Source organism: Theobroma umbraticum, unplaced genomic scaffold (genome assembly GCF_002168275.2).
Source record: "Theobroma umbraticum cultivar Fairchild unplaced genomic scaffold, ASM216827v3 scaffold_44.0, whole genome shotgun sequence".
Taxonomy (NCBI): Eukaryota; Viridiplantae; Streptophyta; class Magnoliopsida; order Malvales; family Malvaceae; genus Theobroma; species Theobroma umbraticum.
In genome coordinates, this window is record NW_018397255.1 from 4419598 (window position 1) to 4441791 (window position 22194).

The 22194-nt window shown below is 34.8% G+C and overlaps 2 protein-coding genes, 1 non-coding gene and 2 pseudogenes across 5 annotated transcripts; 3 read left to right on the forward strand and 2 right to left on the reverse strand.

Annotated features, from left to right (window-relative positions):
- Positions 1-2521: 2521 nt before the first annotated feature.
- On the reverse strand, positions 2522-2616 carry LOC149527610 (small nucleolar RNA snoR8a). The gene has a single exon (XR_016350826.1). It is a non-coding gene; the product is annotated as a small nucleolar RNA snoR8a (small nucleolar RNA).
- Positions 2617-3813: 1197 nt separating this feature from the next.
- LOC110408917 (linamarin synthase 2 pseudogene) lies at positions 3814-5609 on the forward strand (annotated as a pseudogene).
- Positions 5610-8346: 2737 nt separating this feature from the next.
- On the forward strand, positions 8347-10722 carry LOC110429453 (linamarin synthase 2-like). Its single transcript, XM_021445506.2, has 2 exons — positions 8347-9081; positions 9462-10722. The coding sequence occupies exons 1-2, from the start codon at positions 8574-8576 to the stop codon at positions 10406-10408; spliced, it is 1455 nt and encodes a 484-aa protein (XP_021301181.1). The 5' UTR covers positions 8347-8573; the 3' UTR covers positions 10409-10722.
- Positions 10723-12592: 1870 nt separating this feature from the next.
- On the forward strand, positions 12593-14542 carry LOC110429446 (linamarin synthase 2-like). 2 transcript variants are annotated; one of them, XM_021445500.2, is made up of 2 exons: positions 12593-13321; positions 13575-14542. In XM_021445500.2, the coding sequence occupies exons 1-2, from the start codon at positions 12814-12816 to the stop codon at positions 14360-14362; spliced, it is 1296 nt and encodes a 431-aa protein (XP_021301175.1). In that variant the 5' UTR covers positions 12593-12813; the 3' UTR covers positions 14363-14542. The 2 variants fall into 2 exon arrangements, with proteins under 2 accessions (XP_021301175.1, XP_021301174.1); XM_021445499.2 differs by having other exon boundaries at positions 12595-13321; positions 13434-14542.
- A 5071-nt stretch (positions 14543-19613) lies between these two features.
- On the reverse strand, positions 19614-21229 carry LOC110409448 (linamarin synthase 2 pseudogene; annotated as a pseudogene). Its single transcript, XR_016350792.1, has 2 exons — positions 20725-21229; positions 19614-20542 (listed from the first exon to the last, which is right to left on the reverse strand). The product of XR_016350792.1 is annotated as a linamarin synthase 2 pseudogene (transcript).
- Positions 21230-22194: the final 965 nt, after the last annotated feature.

A 22194-nucleotide genomic window follows, 5' to 3' on the forward strand; every position in this document is an offset into this window, starting at 1 on the left:
TTATTTATATATTTTATAATTATGGATAAAGTTTAGAAGTTTTAATATTATAATTTATAAAAATAAAATAAAAAATTGATCCATTAATTTAAAATCAGATCGATCAAACTAATTTGATGTTTAATCAATTTAATTTTTTTTATATTTGATTAATTTTTTAAAATATTTGATCTATTTAATTTTTAAGTATAACAAACCAAACCATTCAATTAGGCACCCCCTTTCTAACTATAATGCAGCTGCTTCTTTTTGACTTTCGTTGCACACTCTATTATCCAAACGGCTGGTCACAGATGCCAAATGCTACAAGCTTAAGCATTCGTTTCTTGTCTTGTATCTTCTAAATATGTATAATAAATCTTTTTATAATTAAATTTAAATATTTATTGAAATCAATTAACGGATATAATAGTTATAATTTCATAAATTTGAGATAAAACAATGTACCTCATCAAACATCTATAACCAAACCCTGATCAAATAATAGTCACCCCCGTCTTGTGTCACGGGGCGATTCTTAAGACCACTCTCCGTGCGGCCTTGGGCTCAACCCTTATCTCGGTACTAGAACCCAAGTCAGCCTCAGTGCTTCAGCACTTACTCAGCAAGCACCCAACTCCCACCCGATGGCTTTAAGCCTGCAAGCAAGCTTGCATAAAAGAGAGAGGAAGACAAGAGAAATACTAGCAAAGAGAAGCTAAGCTTGTATTGAATGAATTGAATTACAATGTATTCAATGGGATGATTTACACAAGGAGCATGGGGTTATTTATAGCTAAGGTTCCCCACACATTTTCCTCCAAAGTTTTCAATTCAAAGTATTCCCCCCCCAAAATATTTCCCTCCAAAACATTTGGGAGGTTCTAGAAGTTCGGTTGGGAGGGAAAATTTGAATTTTCCAGCAGCCCTTCTAGAAGTTCGGTTGGGAGGGAAAATTTGAATTTTCCAGCAGCCCCCCTTACATGGGTCTAGTGGGCTGGCACCCTCTTGGGCCTCCTGGCGGGTCTGGACTGTGTCACCTCTTGGGCCTCCTGGTGGGTCTGGACTGTGGCCCGTGACACTTGCACAAGTATAAGCCATACTTGAACACTTCGGATCTATTTATACTCGCCATCAAATAGTTACATAGCTAAAAGAATTGAATAAATCCATAAATAAGTTATTAGCAAGTGAACTAATATAAATAAAATCTTCCTCAAAAAACTGGAGAAATTACTTTTTTTATTTTAAATATGTGTAAATATATTATTATTTCAGTAGAGCTTATCACATCTTTATACCATACGAAGCTTGGAAAACAACCAAAAAAATATAAACAACACATTTTGTCCGATGGGCGGTCATTGTAATCAATTAATAAAAATTGGTTAAAAGAACCCTCTAATCTCTGTACTCTTTAATTTTATTCAATTCAGTTTTTATACTCAAAATTGAAGTAATTTAATTTTTTAATTTTGAGAATTACATCAATTAGTTTCTTCTCCTAGTGGCATCCAATTTTACCGTTAACGAATAACGTCAGCATTGACATCAGCGATAGCATCAGCGTTGAGGTGTTACATTTTGATGACGAATCATACCACGTGACACTGAGTGATGATGTGGCAATGCCATGTGGCACTATATGATGACTTGGTAGTGCTGGTGTGACATTGACATGTCAATGCCACGTGACATATAAAAATATTTCAAAAAATATTATGTCACGTAATAGGGAATAAATTAAAGAAAAATATATAGTACATGGACTAAACTGAATAAAATTAAGATGTTAAGAGACTAAATTAAAAAAATATTTAAAAAGTACAAATCTTTAAGTAGATTATTGATATGCTTATCAATATGCCAAATATTTATACGTAAAAAATTTATGGTGTTAAAAAATATATAAAAATATTTTTTTGCTTGATTATTTGATTATAGAATATGTAAATTAATTTTTTTTTACAAAAATTAAGTTTGAATTCTCCTTCTATTAAAAAAAATTTGAAAAAATTTCATATCTAAAGTCAAATTTTGATAAATAACTTGCATTACGTTAAAATAAAATAATATAAAGTGACTAAATATGCTGATTGAGTTACAACTTTCATAATTTATAAATACACATTTTTTTAAAATTATTCAACTCTTACCCAATTTACTTTTTATTTAAATTTACTTAAATTAGCAAAATATGTTAATTTAGTTACACCTTTCACAATTTACAAAAACACATTTTTTTGCAATTATTTAACTCTTATCTAATTTACCTTTTTATTTAAATTTACTCAAAATTTCTTACAAAATAATTTTATTTAAATTCAATACCACAATTAAATTCTATTAAATTTAAATTTAAATTATTAATTTGGATCTATAAAAAAATTATTAATAAAATAAAATGGTACAAATATTTACAATTATATTTTACTTTATCAACTATAAATGTAATCTTTAATTTAAAAAATTTCAACTTAAAAACTATAACTTGAAATATTAAACGAAATAAAAACATAAAAAGTAAATAAAAATTGGATTGGTAGAGCTCAGATTTTATAGTTGTAATATGAGGTTTGTCATGTCTAAATTAAATAAGTCAAAATGAAAAATTATTTATATAATCATCGCTAACTCTATATCTCCGTTGTTCATTTTTTTTTTAAAAAAAATTAAATCAACATATTTTACTAATTTGACTTTAGCTCAAGTTAAAAATTAAGTTAATAAAGTTTAAATTTTTTTACTATTATAAATGGAAAAAAAGAATTTATTTAATAATTTTATATTATTTTATGTTAACGTAATATAAGTTATTCATCTAAATTTGACTTCAGGCATGAAATTCTTTTCAAAATTTTTTTCATGAAAGGAGTATTCAAATTTAATTTTTATAAAAAATATAAATTAATTTACATATTCTATAATCAAATAATTAAGTAAGAAAATATTCATATATATATATATTAACATCATAAATCTTTTACACTTAAATATTTGGCTTCTTAATAAGCATATTAATCATCTACTTAAAGATTTGTATTGTTCAAATTTTTTTTTCAATTTAGTCCCTCAACATCTTAATTTTGTTTAATTTAATCTCTGTACTATATATTTATGCTCAATTTAGTCCTTATGACATGGTAAAAATTTTTTTAAAAAAGTTTTTGATCTACAACGTGACATTGACATGCCAGCATGCCACGTCATCTATAGTGCCACATGGCATTGCCACGCTATCACTCAATGTCACGTGGCATGCCATGTCATCTTCTCAAACGCCACATCATTAAAATCTGACACATCAGCTATGACGTCATCCCTTAACGGTAAAATTAGATGCCGTTACGGGGAGGGATTAAATTGACAAAATTTTCAAAATTAAAAAATTAAATTACTTCAATTTTTAATACATAGATTAAATTGAAGAAAATTAAATAGTATAAAGACTAGAAGGGTCTTTTGACTAATCTGAAATTGAAATAATTAAAATTTAAATTGAAAATAATAATAAATATATTATTATTTTAATTTTAAATTTGAATTTAATAATAAATAAATAAAACAATCTAAGTTATATAAAAATATGTATACGCAATTACATTTGAATTATTTTTTAACTGTCAACCAAACTGTCACTTATCTACGGTAAACAGAAAAAAAAAACTGCTAATCTATACAAATAATTCTCTACCGGTCAGATTATTTTTATGCAGAGTTGTCAATAATGCACAATCGAAGGATTTAGAAGTTTCTTTTTCATCCAATCATTTTTTTTTTAACAACAGATGAAAAATAGGAACTATTTAAGGCATCCTCCCATCCCCTGCCCCACTTACTTAATCGTTTTTCTGCCCCTTAGTTTCTATATGGTAAGCATCATTTACCTTGAATGTTCACTTCAATTCACTGCTCATTACTCAAAGATGGGTTCATTTGGAGCCACTAAATCTCATGCGGTATGTGTTCCATTTCCAGCACAAGGCCATGTTAACCCCATGATGCAACTAGCTAAGATCTTGCACTCAAGAGGGTTCCACATAACCTTTGTTAACACCGAGTTCAACCATGGGCGCTTGATCCGGTCTAGAGGGGAAGAAGACGTTAAGGGTCTGCCGGATTTCCGGTTCGAAACCATTCCAGATGGGCTGCCGCCTTCTGATCGTGATGCAACGCAAGAGGTTCCATCACTATGCGAATCCACAAGGAAGACTTGCTTCGCTCCATTCTTGGAACTAATAGCTAAGCTAAATTCCTCACCCGAACTGCCTCCTGTTACTTGCATAGTTTCTGATGGAATCATGAACTTCGGTATCAAGGCTGCTGATGTACTAGGCGTACCATACGTTCAGCTCTGGACTTCTTCAACTTGTGGGTTTTTGGGCTATTTGAAGTACAGAGAACTAATCGAAAGAGGCATTGTTCCATTCAAAGGTACGATATATATATTTAAGATTGTCTCTTTGCAACGATCTCTTAGCCTGCTACGTTATTTGCAGCTATGGATTGAATGTCTGAAAATAGATTCTCATTATCCATGTTCGGATGAAAATTTCGTTAGTGATGGGACTCTTGATATGCCGATTGATTGGGTCCCCGGTACGAGTAACATGCGCCTCAAGGATATTCCAAGCTTCATCAGAACCACCAATCCCGACGACATTATGTTAAATTTCGCCATGTCAGTTACAGAAGAATGCTTAAAATCTTCTTCAATAATTTTCAACACATTTGATGAGTTAGACGAAGAAGTGTTAGAAGTCATTGCAGCCAAATCCCCTGATAATTATGCAATTGGTCCACTTAGCTTGCTTAGTAGGCAAATTCCAGAGAGCCAATGCAAGTCACTAAATTCAAGCTTATGGAAAGAAGACGCAAGATGTATCGAATGGCTTAACAAAATGGAACCCAAGTCAGTGGTGTATGTGAATTATGGTAGTGTGACTGTAATGTCAGATCATCATCTGCAAGAATTTGCATGGGGACTGGCAAACAGCAAGCTCCCATTTTTATGGATAGTAAGGCCTGATGTGGTCATGGGCGAGTCCGCTATTTTGCCTAAAGAATTCGTGGAAGAGGTAAAGGATAGAGGAATCATAACAAGTTGGTGCCCCCAAGAGCAAGTATTGTCCCACCCAGCAGTAGGTGTTTTCCTGACACATTGTGGGTGGAATTCTATGTTAGAAGCCATATGCGACGGTGTGCCTCTAATCTGCTGGCCTTTCTTTGCTGAGCAACAGACAAATTGTCGATATGCTTGCACCACATGGGGCATTGGCATGGAAATCAATCCGAACGTCATGCGTGACGATGTCGAGGCTCTTGTGAAGGAAATGATGGAAGGAGATAAGGGAAAAAGGTCGAGGCAAAAGGCTGCGGAATGGAAGAAGAAAGCTGAAGCTGCTAATAGTATTGGAGGATCTTCTCTTGGTAATTTTGATAGAATGATTAAGAAGGCTCTCCACCATGGTTAAGTAGTAAAACTAGCTAGATTACAAGTACCGTTAATAAATAAAACAAGGTTGGTTTTTCTATCCTTACTTGAATCAATATTGTATCATTGACCCACCTTGTGGTCCTTTCTGCTTTCAGTCCACTAAATAAATAATACTATTTGAGATCAGTATCAAGTACTGAAATTTGTGTCCAATAGTTGTGGTTCTTCCTTTTTTCTGTTGCTAACAAAAAGGAGGAAAATTCGGTTTTTCAAAATCAATCACTGAATTTAATATATATGTATGAAGTGAGAGCATGCACTGAGGGACTGGTCGCTTTCCCTTCTTGAATATGAAAAGGCCTTGTGCTATCCTGCAATAATCCTGAGTATTTTTTACAATGTATATTTGTGGTTTTTTTTTTTTTATAAGTCATAGAAGTTTTCATTAAAACCATGAGAGGTTACAGCCAGTCAAAAGGAAGGACCGGCGAGCAGAACCTCCTTACATAAGAGAGGAGGCTCAAAAAGCACCTAGAAATACATCAATAAAGAAAACATCATTAAACCCCTCAAAAAAGAAGTAGCACACATTTCCAACACAATCATCCACGAGCTTTAGAGGTTAAACAAAGAACTACCAAATTCCAAAGATAACGCAAACTCATGAGATGCAGGAGTCATTCAATATGCGAAAACCAGCACATCTCAAAGCCAAGCAATAAAAGGATTATTACGATTGATTCCTTGCTCAGCGGGTTGTTCAGCACAGTGATTGCCCTCTTGAAGAACATGGTGACAAGAGACACCTCCAATTGCCTCAGATAGAAGGTCAACCCGTTGAAAGAATTTCCATGCTTTCCACGGTCTTTTTTCTTGTTTCTGAACGTAGTTAATTGCTGTTCTGGAATCTGAGTCAATAATCAGATTCTTAAGTCCTAGCCATGATGATTTATAGAATAATTCCAGGGCAGTCTTAATAGCCCATATGCCGGCCATACTAGCATCCCTCGAATCGTTGGGACCAGAAAAAAGAGCAATAATGTTTCCATCCGTATCCCGAAGAATTCCACCAACCCCCGTGCTATATGATTTATTTCATAACTATTTGTATCTATAAATACCACAATAAAAGGAAGCTTTAAAGTCTTTTAATCCTATAAGATGCATATCTAACTACTTGAGTTGTACTCTAAAGAAGATTCGACATTTTAAATTCTGTTTAAATAACACTTTTATTTTTTTAATATTTATTTATTTGTGTAAAGTGTGAATAAAAAATTAAAAACAAATAATTAAAATAAAAATATCAATCAAATAAAATTTTAATTTATTGATGTCAAGTTAATCGTAGGCGTTTGATGAGGTCCAAAGGGGCAGACGCTATTGCGGGCCTGCCCGCCTTCCTGTTTGAAACCCTTCCGTATGGGCTGCCCTCCCACAGCTGCATAATGATTCCAACACAAGGATCCAGCGCAATCACGTCTGCATGGTTTGCTTTAACCCGAAGACTCATGTTACATAATTTCGGATGGAATTATGAGCTTGAATAAAGAAGATCAATATTCAGTTATATATACAAGATAAACCAGCCTCCTTATTCCACTTCTAATTTGTTTTGCAATCATATAGTTAAATTTACATCCATTCGTCCTTTTCCTGTTTTATTTAAAAGAAAAAATATTAACATATCTTACCAGAAAAAAAATTTTATAAAACGATTACTCTATTTATGAACATATGCCTCTTTCATTTAAATCATGTCAAGTCATCCATTCAAATCATGTGATAATGTTATGTTTTTGATAAAAGTAAACCTTAAATGGTGAATATATATTTCTACAAATTTAATAATTGCTTTTGTAATAAATAATTGAATTCTATTAAAAAATGATTACGGTGCATGATTTATATGCCAAATGTATATACTAGCATGGAGAAAACAATTTCATAGAATGGTTAAATGCTCATTTTATGATCTAACTTCAACCAAATTTTTTATTTCAAGATTTAAGTTATGAATTTGTTTAAATCATTTAAAATGTAACTTTTTGAGTTTTATCTATTCAAGATAAATCGATGATAAAAATTAATAACAATAACTGTTGCTACATGAAGGTAAATTACTTTGTTTCGTTTCTCAAATTAATTTGCTAATTTAATATAATATATAAATTTATATAATTATACAACAAACAAATAAATAGTTAAATAACTAAAAAAATTGAATAAATGCATAAATAAGTTACTAGCAAGTGTATCCTATCCTTCATGAGTAGGTAGCAATCTTAAAAAATAAAAAAATAAAAAATAATAACAAAAAAAGTTACTAGCAAGTGAGCAAGTAAATAATTAAATTTTCCTAAAAAAACTACAGTAATTAATTTTTTATTTTAAATATGTGTAAATATATTATTATTTTTTTAAAAAAAATCATTTGATATAAAAATAGTCATATAAATAAATATATAAATAAGTAAATAAATTAATAATTGAAGAAACAATAAATAATGAAACATAAAAATAATTTCAATTATTTGTTAGCTCTAGAAATATCAAACGATATATTATAAAATTATATAATACACTAACTTTAATGTAATGTTTTTAATAATTATTTGTTCTCATCACAGCTTACTTCACTCATTATATTTATTAAATAAATATATTCTCAATCACCGATTTCAATGTCGTCGTTATAATTGCCCAATCTCATTTTTCATTTGAGTAGAGAGCTAATCAGGCCTTTATGCTAATGGAGCTTTAAAACAACCAGAGGAATACAAACAAAACATTTTCGCCGGTGCTGGGACCTTTTTTGTCCATATGCTCTGAACATGATCTCATTCACAATCCTCTTTTTCGTGTAACGAGGTGAAAAGTTACAGGCCCTCGTTTTAATGGCTTTTTTGTCCATAGCTATTTTTGCATAATAAACAACTCAACAGCAGATCAACTCTAATTATTTGAAGTTGTTTATGATTTCATCATGCTATACAGCCAATGAAGGCATCTTTCTTTGTCGGCGCTGGCATCTTCTTTCTTTTAACTTTTTATATTTTTAATTAGTTGCACATCTCTTTTTAAGTACCCATTAAGTTGGGAGGCTTTCTCACCGGCCCTGAATTTTACACTTGAACTCATTGAATTTTATTCGAAGATGGGTTCAATCGGAGCCAGTAAACCCCATGCTGTTTGTGTTCCATATCCTTCACAAGGCCATGTTACCCCAATGATGCACCTAGCTAAGCTTTTGCACTCAAAAGGGTTCCAGATAACCTTTGTTAACACTGAGTTCAACTGTAGACGCCTGATCCGGTCCAAAGGGGCAGACGCTGTTAAGGGTCTGCCAGATTTTCGGTTTGAAACCATTCCGGATGGGCTGCCACAGTCTGACCGTGACGCGACACAGGATATTCCAGCGCTATGTGATTCAACACGGAAAAATTGTTTGGCTCCATTCTTGGGGCTAATAGCAAAGTTAAACTCCTCATCCGAAGTTCCTCCTGTTACCTGCATTATTTCGGATGGAGTCATGAGCTTTGGTATTAAGGCAGGTGAAATACTTGGCATACCAGAGTTCCAGTTTTGGACTGCCTCAGTTTGCGGCTTCATGGGTTATTTGCAGTACAGCGAACTAGCTAAAAGAGGCATTGTTCCTTTCAAAGGTATATTTTATTTCAGATTTTTCTTTTCATCTATATCCCATAAACTAGGAGAAGCAAGCCTCAATTTATATCATTTTCTTGATCAAGTAGAATTTATTATTAAAAATATATTAAAAGAATTCAAGTAGCACAAATATTTTTTATTTGATTTTGATTTATAGCTTTTCAAGTCAAAAAAATAGTGAAACTTCTAATACTTGTCACTTTTATGTGCACAGTGATTTACGTTATTCTAAAACTTTGCTATCATGCTCACTTTCATTCCAATCACATAACTCTAAGTGAAAGTCATGTTTTCAACTATCTTATGGCCTGATTTATCTTTAAGCTAAGGACAATATTCAAAGGGCAGAATTTAGTTTATGCTTTATGTTTTTCAGATGGAAATTTCATTAGTGATGGCACTCTGGATACACCAATTGATTGGATCCCTGGTATGAGTAACATGCGCCTCAAGGATATGCCAAGCTTTATCAGAACCACTGATCCCCATGACATAATGTTTGATTTCATGGGATCAGAAGCACAAAACTGCTTAAAATCTTCTGCAATCATTTTCAACACATTTGATGAATTAGAACATGAGGTGCTAGAGGCCATTGTTGCCAAATTCCCTCATGTTTACACCATAGGTCCCCTGACCTTGCTCGGAAGCCATGTTCCTCAAAGCCAATTCAGATCAGCAAGGTCAAGCTTATGGAAGGAAGATACGAGCTGTATTGAATGGCTTAACAAAAGGGAACCCAATTCGGTGGTGTATGTGAATTATGGTAGTGTGACTGTGATGTCAGATCACCATCTGAAAGAGTTTGCTTGGGGGCTTGCAAACAGTAAGCACCCATTTTTATGGATAATTAGGCCTGATGTGGTAATGGGTGAATCTGCTATTTTGCCAGAAGAATTTTTCGAGGAGATTAAGGATAGAGGATTGATAACAAGCTGGTGTCCCCAAGATGAAGTGCTCTGCCACCCATCGGTTGGTGTTTTCCTGACACATTGTGGATGGAATTCTACATTAGAATCCATATCAGGAGGTGTGCCTGTAATCTGCTGGCCATTCTTTGCTGAGCAACAAACAAATTGTCGATATGCTTGCACCAAATGGGGCATTGGCATGGAAGTTGATCCTGATGTAAAGCGAAATGATGTTAAGGCTCTTGTAAAGGAAATGATGGAAGGGGATAATGGAAAGCAGATGAGGCAGAAGGCGCTGGAATGGAGGAGGAAAGCAGAAGTTGCCACTGATATTGGGGGATCTTCTTACAATAATTTTGACAGATTCATTAATAAGGCTCTCTCCATCATGGATAAAAATGAAACCTTCTAGTCTAGAGAGTGGTGCAAACTAGTCTGATCTCAACTGCCCCTTTCAATAAGCACCAATTTGGTAATTCACGACAACTGGTTTTCTAATTTTCCCAATTTAAAAACCATGGCATTGTCAAGCATTCTATACGTGGCATGGAATCTGATCAGTTTGACACTATATGGATTTGTGATGTTGCAGTTCAAGACTATATCAAACAAAATAACATTATTGTATCAAGTACTGTAATGAACAGTTTTTACGAGTCATTGCTATTCTGTTTAAACAAAGGTAGGGCCGCAGGGGAAATGAGAAATACTTGAAAATGAAAAATAATAGAATATCTAATTTGCTTTAGCTCTAGTTAACAGTCTTTGGGTTTTTTTTTTCATCACAAAAGCCAACTAACTTTCACCATATTTGGAAATTTCTTTTTTTTTTTTTTACATTAATCGAAAATATATGTTATTAGCCGGAAAAAGTTGCACTACTGCTTTCACTAATAGTCAATCTTTTGAATCTCTTCAAGAAAAAACAAAAAGGAAGATGGGATTATTTTGTCATTTTAGCAAATCCTAGGGTTGTTTTTAGGGGTTTTATTTTTTTTTCACCAATATGATAGATATTATAATATTATTTTAATATACGATTGCTTAGGTAACTTGACTTTGTGCTTTGGGCTACTATTTGTTTCGCGTAACTACTAATGTCTCTTTGAGCAGCTTAGTCTTTATAATTTGTTTTGTATTTTTTCTAAATTGGTCTTTCATTCCAATGAGAGTGTCTGGCAATTATAACAAGAGACTAATAATGGTCTATCGGTTTTGTGGTTAATAAAATTCATCTTTTAAAAATATATATATATATATATATATATATATATATATATATATATATATATGAATGTCGTCAGGACCGCCACATGCCCTTGCTGGCAATAAAAGTCCAAATTCTATCATTATCAATATATATATATATATATATATATCCAATTTAAATTCTTCTTCCATAATTAGATTGTTAAATGTTAAGACAAACGTTTGAAAACAAAACTATCATGTTCTATCAAGTTTATGTGCAGAGATGATGAGTGCATGTCATTATCATTACCATAATTCTTTTGTTTTTTTCTTCTTTAGGCAGCTGATATTCGAGCAAGAAGCCAATTGAATGTCGCCACACCTTTTGATTAAGTTAAATGATGAATTAAGGAAATTCTCTTCTGATTAATAGTATTGGATTTGGACTACACGTGACAAAGATTTGACAGGAAAATTCAAAACGTTATGTATGAAATGGCGTTGTTGTAAAAGGACATGGTGATAAGAAGGGAACTCTATTTCCTGAATTCCTTCTCTTATCTCTTCACCCGTTTTTTTTTTTCTTTCTTTAAAGTTCTGGATTGTCCGAGAACTCACCGGAAGTAAGGGGAAAAAAAAGAGAAGAAGATGTAAGAGTAACGGGAGATTTCATAGCAATGAGACATAGAAAGTCAAGATGATGTGCTCTTTTCCTAGATTTATGCCTACCTAATTAGTTACTTGGTCCTAAGTAAGTAATTACTTATTAGGAGATTAATTTTATTCATTTACTTGTGTAGTATATATCTCAACATAATTTTTTTAACAAAATAAAAGAGACATTATGATGTTACGTGATCATCAACAATTTAGTCAATAACTAAAATCATTGATCCTTCGACAATTTACTGTACTTCAATTATATATATACCCTTCATTTTTTTGAATACATATATATCCTTAATAATAATAAAAACAGTTTTAAAATGTCACATTGAAAAGAGAAGTTAATGTCTGTTGAACAATTTCACTTTTCAAGCATCAATATATATATATATATATATATATATATTTGGAGATGAGGAATTTGTACTAGTTTTTTGAATAGAAAGATGGATAAACTTACTATTAAGTGTAATCTACTTGGAATATAATTAGTATATATGGGTTTATTTTAAAAGAAATGGTAAAAATGGAAAGGTAGAATTTAACTAGATGGTTCCTTCTCTAGCTTATTAGAGTTAAGTGCTCTAACACAAACAAATTGATCAGAAAGATGGGTATATGCTCTTTAATTTGAGTCTTTGACTAAGAAAATAATTCTAGGCAAACACGGCTCTATATTTATTGCTCATCCTTAGCTTTCAAATTTTATTAATTAAGACTTTAAAGATACAAAGCTGTCCAGGAATCGCCCGAGAGGAGGACAAAATCAGCTTTACAGGAACAGAACAGATATAACTAACATGTATAATTCATCAATCATAGAACCTCAAACCTTTGTTTCATATAAGACATTTTCCTTCTCTTATAATTTTTCTTAGTGCTTCTAACGCTTCACAAAATCTAGGAAAGCTTTTCCCTGTAGAGACCTTGAATTGTCAGCTGCATCATTGCTTTGCTAAGATGGGTTCAGTTGAGACCAGGAAACCCCATGCTGTTTGCGTTCCATATCCATCACAAGGCCATGTTACCCCCATGATGCAACTGGCTAAGCTCTTGCACTCAAGAGGCTTCCACATAACATTTGTTAACACCGAGTTCAACCATAGGCGCTTGATCAGGTCCAGGGGGCCAGACTCTGTAAAAGGCCTGCCTGATTTCCGGTTCGAAACGATTCCAGAAGGGCTGCCACCCTCTGATCGTGATGCGACTCAGGATGTTCCGGCGCTATGTGATTCAACACGAAAGAATTGTCTGGCTCCATTCTTAGAGCTCCTCTTTAAGTTAAATTCCTCACCCCAAGTACCGCCTGTTACTTGTGTTATTTCGGATGGAGTTATGAGCTTTGCTATTAAGGCTGCTGAAGTACTAGGCATACCAGAAGTTCAATTTTGGACTGCCTCAGCTTGTAGCTTCATGGGATATCTACAATTCAGTGAACTACTTGAAAGGGGCATCATTCCGTTCAAAAGTAAGTTTTATTTTAACTTTGTTAATAGTAACCACCACCTGTGCAATTCTGATCTATATTTACGGTTATGAAAATCGTCTAAAGCCTGAAATTTCACTCTTGCTTGAGTCAGACGAAAATTTTCTTAGCGATGGCACTCTTGATACGCCTATTGATTGGATCCCTGGAATGAGTAACATTCGCCTCAGAGATATTCCAAGTTTTATTAGAGCTAACAATCCAAATGATATTATGTTTGATTTCATGGGATCAGAAGCACGAAATTGCCTCAAAGCTCCTGCAATCATCTTCAACACGTTTGATGAGTTTGAACATGAAGTGCTAGTAGCAATCGCCGCCAAATTCCCTCGAATTTATACTACAGGGCCACTGCCCTTGCTTGCCAGGCACATACCGGACGGTCCATCAAAGTCAATAAAATCAAGCCTATGGAAAGAAGACACAAACTGCATTGAATGGCTTAACAGAAGGGAACCAAGTTCAGTTGTGTACGTGAATTATGGTAGCGTGACCGTGATGTCAGCTCAGCATCTGAAAGAATTTGCCTGGGGGCTGGCTAATTCTAAGCACCCATTTTTATGGATCGTTAGGCCTGATGTTGTGATGGGCGATTCTGCTGTTCTGCCTGACGAATTTTTCGAGGACATCAAGGATAGAGGATTGATGACAAGCTGGTGCTCCCAATATCAGGTTCTTTCACATCCTTCAGTTGGTGTTTTCCTAACACATTGTGGGTGGAATTCTACCATGGAAGCCATATGTAGAGGTGCACCGGTGATATGTTGGCCATTTTTTGCTGATCAACAAACAAACTGTCGGTATGCTTGCACCACTTGGGGCATTGGCATGGAGGTTGATCATGATGTGAAGCGAGAGAACATTGAGTTTTTGGTTAAGGAAATGATGGAAGGGGATGAAGGAAAGAAAATGAAGGAGAAGGCTTTGGAATGGAAGAAGAAAGCAGAAGCAGCTACCGACGTTGGCGGAGCGTCTTACAATGACTTCGATAGATTTGTTAAAGAAGCTCTCTATCATGGTTAACTGGAAATTGTTGTTCAAGTGGAAAGTGCATTAGAGAACTACTTAAATAAACCACTTCCACCTGGGTAATTCAGTGCCTAATGATTTCACTTTATTCCCAACCTGTTTTTCTATTTTGTATTAGCAGGAGCTCGAGATGTTTCTATGTCAGTAATCAATAAAATCAAAGAATCTTTGGTATGGAGCAATATTAAGATTTTATATTTAGTTCAAGATTGATTTTGTGAAGTGCTGAATTCTTTGATAACTAAAGTTACATGACCAAGAATGTTGGATGATCTGATTTGTTATTAGATACATAATAATTTATATGTTACAGTTAGTTAATTATAATTGTACTTGTTACTATGGCAGTTATTGTGTCTATCATAATCATGCTTCCCTTCCAAAATGAGGGTGGTAAGTAGAATTTTCGCTTCCATGATCCATAGTAGTGTCACCTTTGTTTGGAAAAGGGGAGCAAAACAGAGCAATTAATGAAGTAGATAGTCTCCAAATTTGTTTTGGAGGCATACTGATTGTTTCTTAATTCCATTAATGTATTGTAAAATATATGCATTCAAGAATAGATACTGATTGTAATCTGACAAGATATTCAAAATAAAGAATAACAAAAATCATCTGTCTCTCTAGTTGCAGTTGCTCTGACAAAATATTCAAAAGAAATTTCATGCTGCAAGCTTCTCATTGCTGTTCTTTTTGAGCTTTTCTAGGCCTTTGGGTGGATTCCTTCCGTTCGGACCACAAGTCGGTTGGTTATAATGGATTTGCTGGTTCAGGGCTTGCTCTTTTGATGTCTTTTTTTAATATTTAGATTTTGTCTAGACTTTGTTTAGGATTTTTGTTGCTAACTGCTTGTTGAGCAGTGATTCCTTTGTAATTGAATAGAAGAGTCTTTGTCAATTAGACTAAAGACTTACTGTGACATTATCAGTGACAGAGAAATAAAACTTGCTTTCAAAAAAAAAAATCATTTGCCTCTTAAATGTGACGACTACTCCCTCGATCAGTTTTTAAAATTTAAAAATCATATACTACTATTTGTTCCTTAGCTCTGAACCTCTCAATTAATATGTTCTTCAACTTTAATCTTCGCTATTGAACCAGTAGGATAGGTAAAGAGACTATCCAAGTCTTGATCAAGTATTAGATTAATTATCAAAATTAACATTTCCACTGTGTTTTGATCAATGAAAATCTTGACTTATTCAAAAAAAAAAAAAACATTTCCACTGTGTTTAATTGTTGGTAAACTTTGCTAATATATATCTTGACACGAGACTATATAAACAGCATGTCCTCCAACTTATCGAAATTAATTTTTTCCATTTCATATATAAAAAATAATCATATTAATTAGTGATTAATATATTTAATATAAGAACATTTTAGCTAATGTCTTTAAGATATTCGTTAGAAAACCCTTCAATAATGCATCAAAACAATCCAATTCGAATTTAGTATTTTCGTGACACACTTTCAATGCATGAGTGGGATGTGGTTTTAAGGTTCTTCCTCTGTTAAGAGGCAATAATTGTACTAGTGCTGAGCAAAATAATCATACCAGCTAATGAGACGAAATCGACAGATAAGGGAAATTTGTCGCATGGGCAATAGATACAAATCTCTCCAGTACCTCCACCTTGATCTTATATCAAGGAAAGGAAAAATGAAATGCTCCTAACAAGTCATTTGGGTATCTTGCCAGGCTGTTGAACTTGTTTTTTGACACCAAAAAACAAAACTAGGCCGGTTCCAAAGGAACACAGCAGTGGCACAGTTTTCAGCAGCTAAAGCAGAACAATGAAACAGAACTTTGCGTTAATTATCCCAAGTTTCATGCTCGAACCTTAATTCATTCCCATTAGCTGGTATACAAGGGTTTATACTGGTAACTACACCGAACAAGTGGTTTAAGTTAGCCATAAGGGTTTCTACTCCACAGAGTCTTATCACACCAGCGATAGGTTTAAAGCAACAAGTATAATGACTAATAAACTGGGAAATAAGTTCCCTATTCAGTGAGAATTAAATTTTGTTCGTAATTACAACTCTAAGGCCCTGCCAGAATCCGTTTTTCTGGCAGTGTTTTCCCTTTATTGTCAACTAATGAAAGTCGAAACATGATCAACTAAGCTAAATATTTTAGGACACCCACTGCCTACTGGCTATGTGAGGGTATCGTCCGTTATCAACAATATCTGCACAAAAAATGGTTCATACAGGTGGCATGAGTTATGCCACGCAGCCTCTTGTGATGCTAAAGCTTCTTAATCAGCCAAATTGACGCCAGATTAATGAAGTTAGTTTTATGAGAGCGATAACGGGCTTTTGTTGGAGTTAGGCCTGCTTGCAATACTCCTTACTGTGGGAAATTAGTTTTTAATTTGGAGAAGTAGTGTTATGTGTTAATTACATGTTTTTCACTTAGAGGTTATTTGATTTTTTTAATTTGGTGGTTATTTAGTTTTTCATATTGATTATATTTTGACAATTAATGCAAATACAAAAGACAACCCACAAACCTAGTGGCATGACAATCCCAAGTAGTAATAAGGCTATAAAAGCTATTATCCTTGTTAATGAAAATGTGTGATTATCTTCCTCCTTTAGTTTAGCACTTAACAATCTCTTAAGTTTCTAATATAGTATCAGAGCTGTTATCTTAAGAGATTGTGTTGGTGTAAAATTACTTTAAAAATCTTAATTAGCTTTTCTTCTTTACCCTTTACTGTCTATTTTCAAAATACCAAGAAAATGGATTTTGCAAATTTCAATGCTATTACTCCACCCAATTTTATGGGAGAAAACTACCCAATCTGGACAATAAAAATAAAGGTGTATCTTTGTGCATTTGATCTTTGAGAAATCATTGAAGTTGGTGGAAAGCCTCCTGAGATGAGGCAATTAAACTCAACAATCACACAATTAAAGTAACATAGTAAAAAAATTAAAAAAAGGTATAAAGCTTTATTTTATATTCATTCTACTGTTTCCAACTTGATTTCTACTCATATAGTGGATTGTGAGTATGCCAAAGAAGTATGGAATAGATTGAAGGTTGACTTTCATGGCAATAATAGGACTCATCAAATACAAGTCCTAAATCTGCTTATGGAGTTTGAAGTATTAAAGATGAAGAATGAAGAAAGTGTGAAAGACTACTTAGAGAAGGTTTTGAGAATAATCAATCAGTTGAAATTACTTGAGGAAAATTTACCATAGAAAAGAATCGTCAACAAATTCCTTGTAAGCCTACTAGAGAAGCCAAGATATCTTTTTTGGAAGACTTGAAGGATATGTTAGCATTGACCATGACCGAACTCATAAATGCTCTTCAAGCGCAATAGCAAAGAAAGGCTTTAAGACAAGAAGATCATGTAGAAAATGGTTTACTAGCATGAGCAAATGAGAAGAAAAATGGTACGAAGAAACAGGGTAAGCAAAAGGCTTGATACGCTCCCTATTCTTATTGTAAAAAATGCAACCATACTAAGTGTTTTTGGTAGTACAAACCAAATGTTACTTGTAGGTCTTGTAACTAGTTTGGTCATGTGGAGAAAACCTGCAAGAACAAAGCCGATCAAGGAGAAGCAAAAGCTACAAAAATTGAGGAACATGAGGCGAATGAGGAGCTGTTATTCATGGCCAAGATACCTAAGAGGTCAATAAGCTCTACAGCAGTAGAAGATAAAAGTGTCCTTCAACAACTTGTTGCCTATTTTGACCAAGACAACAATGGAGTTATTTATCCCTGAGAGACTTACAAAGATAAGCATGGGAGTGATTCAGAAACATATGACTTTGAAGGATAGATTTAAATTAATAAGATCCAAACCGGGAGTATTGAAAGATGACCCTGAGGAGGTAAGAGTGTGCAGCGATCGGTTGCAATAACAACCATTGGTTGTTTCAATCGGCCTGGTCAGCCGATCGACTTACTCTTCAAGGGGGGGAAAGAATTGACCGAATAGCCGGCGATTCTTTTTTTTAGAAGGGGGCATAAAGACAAAACTGCCATTCATTAACCCCATAAAGGCTAAAGCAAACCTTCCCGCTTTATTTCCCGACCTAATTCCCCCCCCCCCCCCCCTGTCCTGCTTTTTGCCTCTCCCTGACTCCCTCTCTAACCCCCCAGCCAAGTAGCACCTTTGCGAAGTGGGTTATCTTCCATTCTTCAACTAGTCTTTATCAGTCCATTACTGTCATTGCAAGGTAAACTATAGTCTATAGATTTTATTTTGTTGTTAGTTATTTTGTGAAAATAACAGAGAGAGAAAGCTTGAGAAATTATGAATATTTTTTTTATTCACCTTAAAAAACCAACCGAATCGACTGAACTGAGACTCTTAAAAACCGACCGAAACCGACTTTACATCCTATGCGATTCGGTCGATTATAATGTAAAAATTTTTTTATCGGTTTTACCAAAAACAGAACCGAAACTGACAAAAACCGAGCTATGCACACTCCTATGAGGAGGTGTGTTGGAGTTAGGCCCCGCTTGTAATACTCCTTACTACGAAAAATTATATTTCAACTTGGAAAAGTAGTGTTGTGTGCTAATTACATGTTTTTACTTAGTGGTTATTGGTTTCTTTTACTTGGTGGTTATTTAGTTTTTCATGTTGTTCATGTTTTGGCAATTAATACAAGTGTAAGGGACAGCCCACAAATTTAATAGTGTGACAATCCCAAGTAATGCTATCTATTTTCTTTAATGTTATCCGTTTGTTTTTCAGCATTATCTTTATAAGACTATAAAAATTGTTATATTTGTTAATGAAAGTTTCTTTTGTTTTGCATTCAACAATCTCTTAATCTCTCAAAATTCTAACAGTTTATAGCAGGATCTGAGTGTGCCAATCTTGACTCAATGGCCAACAAGAGAAAAATCAGGCTAAAAGAAAAAGAACACTGGTCGAAAAAGCAAATATATCGTGCAGACTTTGACACCATGATAGCTAATTACTAGACCTTAAAGTTTAAGTTGATAAGCTGAAGACAACCTAACATTATTATATGTCCTAAAATTGAGTTATGCTGTCGGCTGCTCTGCTTTGATGTTTGCAGCAATTTATATGTGCCAACAGATCGTGTAACGTTTTCCTTAAGCAAGCTGCCTAAGCTGGTGGAAGATTAGGTAGGTGAACTTTGGAGACATCGATGTATCATTCGTAAACACATTTTTATTTCAATAAACGATACAAACAATACCATGCTAAGGCAGCATTAAAGAGCAGCATCTACATTAATGAATTTGTAGAATTTCCTTAATGAATTTGTTAAAATTATTGTAAGATGATCCTCCAATATTAGTTGCCTCCTCTGCTTTCTTCTTCCATTCTAAAGCATTGTTTTTCATTTGCTTGCCTTTGTCTCCTTCCATCACTTCCTTCACTAGAGTTGTAACTTCATCACGCTTCACGTCATGGCTAATCTCCATGCCGATTCCCCATAGAGTGCATGAATATAGACAATTTGTCGGCTGTTCGTCAAAGAAAGGCCAACAGATCACAGGCCTGCCTCCACTGATACTTTCCAATGTAGAATTCCATCCACAGTGTGTAAGAAAGGCACCTACTGACGGATGAGTAAGCACCTGATCTTGTGGGCACCACTTCACCATCAATCCTCTGCCCTCAATCTCCTCATAGTACTCTTTAGGCAAGATACCGGAATTCCCCATAACCACGTCAGGCCTTACCACCCATAAAAATGGGACTTTGCTATTTGCGAGCCCCCATGCAAATTCCTTGAAGTGTTGGTCTGACATCACAGTTATGCTGCCAAAGCTTACAAACAAAACAGAGCCAGATTGTCTCTTATCAAGCCATCCGAGACAATTGAAATCCTCCTTCCATAAGCTAGACCTGAGAGACTCAGCTTGGCTGAGGGGCGTCTGCCTTTCCAGCAAGGAAAGGGGGCCTATGGTATAAATGTTAGGGGACTTGGCAGCAATTGCCCCTAGTACTTGATGCTCTAGTTCCTCAAGTGTATTTAGAATGATTGCAGAAGATTTTAAGCAATTTTGTGCTTCTTCACTCATGAAATTTAACATTATATCCCTTGGATCAATGGTTCTGATCAACGTAGGGAAATCCTTAAGGCGCATGTTCCTCATGCCTGGAACTCCGGGGACTGGTGTATCCAGTGTGCCATCTTTGATGAAGTTTTCATCTGAAGACACATCAAAACATAAGTTTTGTTACTAAGCATGGTTTCCAGTTATATATACAAAGATCGATTAAAGTTAGTTGAGGGATGAAGTTCTCGATCCTCATACTCTAAATAGCAAAAGATATTTGGTTATTAAGCAAGGCTTTAGGTCGACTGATTCTTCGTAAATAACAAAAATGTACCTTTAAATGGAACAATGCCTCCTTTGATGAGTTCACTAAAATGCAAATATGCCATGAAACCACAAGCCGAGGTGGTCCAAAATTGAGCTTCAGGTATGCCTAGTTCCTCAGCTGCCTTGATGGTGAAGGTCATGGATCCATCCGAGATAATACAGCTCACTGGAGGAGATCCAGCTGAAGAATTGAGCTTAGCTAGCAGCTCTCTAAATGGACCCAAGCAGTTTTTCTGAACTGAATCAGATAGAGCCCAAATGTCTTGGGTTGCATCACGATCAGATGGCGGCAGCCCATCGGGTATGGTCTCAAACTGAAAATCAGGCAGACCCTTAACAAAGCCTGGCCCTTGGGACCTGACTAGGCGCTTATGGTTAAACTCAGTGTTAACAAAGGTAATGTAGAAGCCTCTTGAGTGTAAAAGCTTGGCCAGCTGCATTAAGGGATTTACGTGGCCTTGTGCGGGGTATGGGACAAAGACTGCATGAGGCTTGTTAAGCGAACCCATCTCTGGAACTTGAATGAATTTGAGTTAGCAATCTTAGGTAGTATTTATAGAAGGGATGCTTTCATCCTAACCGTCTATCATTGTAACTAGGTGACTCAAAACAGATATTTTGATCGAATTTTCAATATTTTTAAAGCAAAAAATCTGCATGAATCTGGATTTCTAGGCTCATGGGAAGTTGGCTCGGGTTCTTTCTGTACTTAAATATGAGAGGTTGTGGCTAGTAGCTGCTTGCTGTTGACATTTAAAATGGAATCCTGACCCGAATGACGCCTGCTTCCAATCGGGCAGTTTAGATTGACTGCATCAGCTACGATCCAATAAAAGAAAGTTTCATCTTTCCTTTCTCATTTACTGCTTTTCTTTCCTTTGGAAACGAGCGGGGGTCATCCAAAACAAGCATTCAATCCTCTAAGTATCTTCTCATGTTCTCGTTTTGACGACAGGGTGAACCAAATGAAATCCGGATTCAATCAGACAAATCAGAATGAAAGGTCAGTTTAGTACAAGACAAAATGCACAGCAACAAACTTCAACTCTCCGAGCCAGCAAGCTAGTCATAAATAAACAACACATATCACCTACCAAATGTTCCTGCCTTAGGGGCACTGCATATAAACCTCTAGGGAATATGCCATTAAGCTTGTCTCCGTTGTTTGACTTGTGTAACAAAGTCGAAGTCGCGCTTTGTAAAAGCCACCAATTGGGGGGTGGGGGTGATAAATTAAACTAAATGCACCTTCCAACGTCTAAGAACTGATATTAATCTATACCTCTCATCTCATTTGATACCCCAAGATACAAGGAAGCTGCTTCAGTCTTGTCAATGGGGATTCCTTCCAACGTTTCTTTGTGTCTGTGACTCTTTTCCTGGCCTGGTTGTTAAAGAACTGGCATCCATCTCGTGTGAAACTAAAGGTTCAGGACTATAATAATGATATTACAAAATCTAGGACGGCATCCTCTAT

Coding starts and splice junctions, on each gene's coding strand:
- LOC110429446 (XM_021445499.2), top strand. CDS start 12,814: ATGGGTTCAGTTGAGACCAGGAAACCCCATGCTGTTTGCGTTCCATAT. Junction 13,322..13,433: donor GGGCATCATTCCGTTCAAAA/GTAAGTTTTATT, acceptor TGCTTGAGTCAG/ACGAAAATTTTCTTAGCGAT.
- LOC110429453 (XM_021445506.2), top strand. CDS start 8,574: ATGGGTTCAATCGGAGCCAGTAAACCCCATGCTGTTTGTGTTCCATAT. Junction 9,082..9,461: donor AGGCATTGTTCCTTTCAAAG/GTATATTTTATT, acceptor TATGTTTTTCAG/ATGGAAATTTCATTAGTGAT.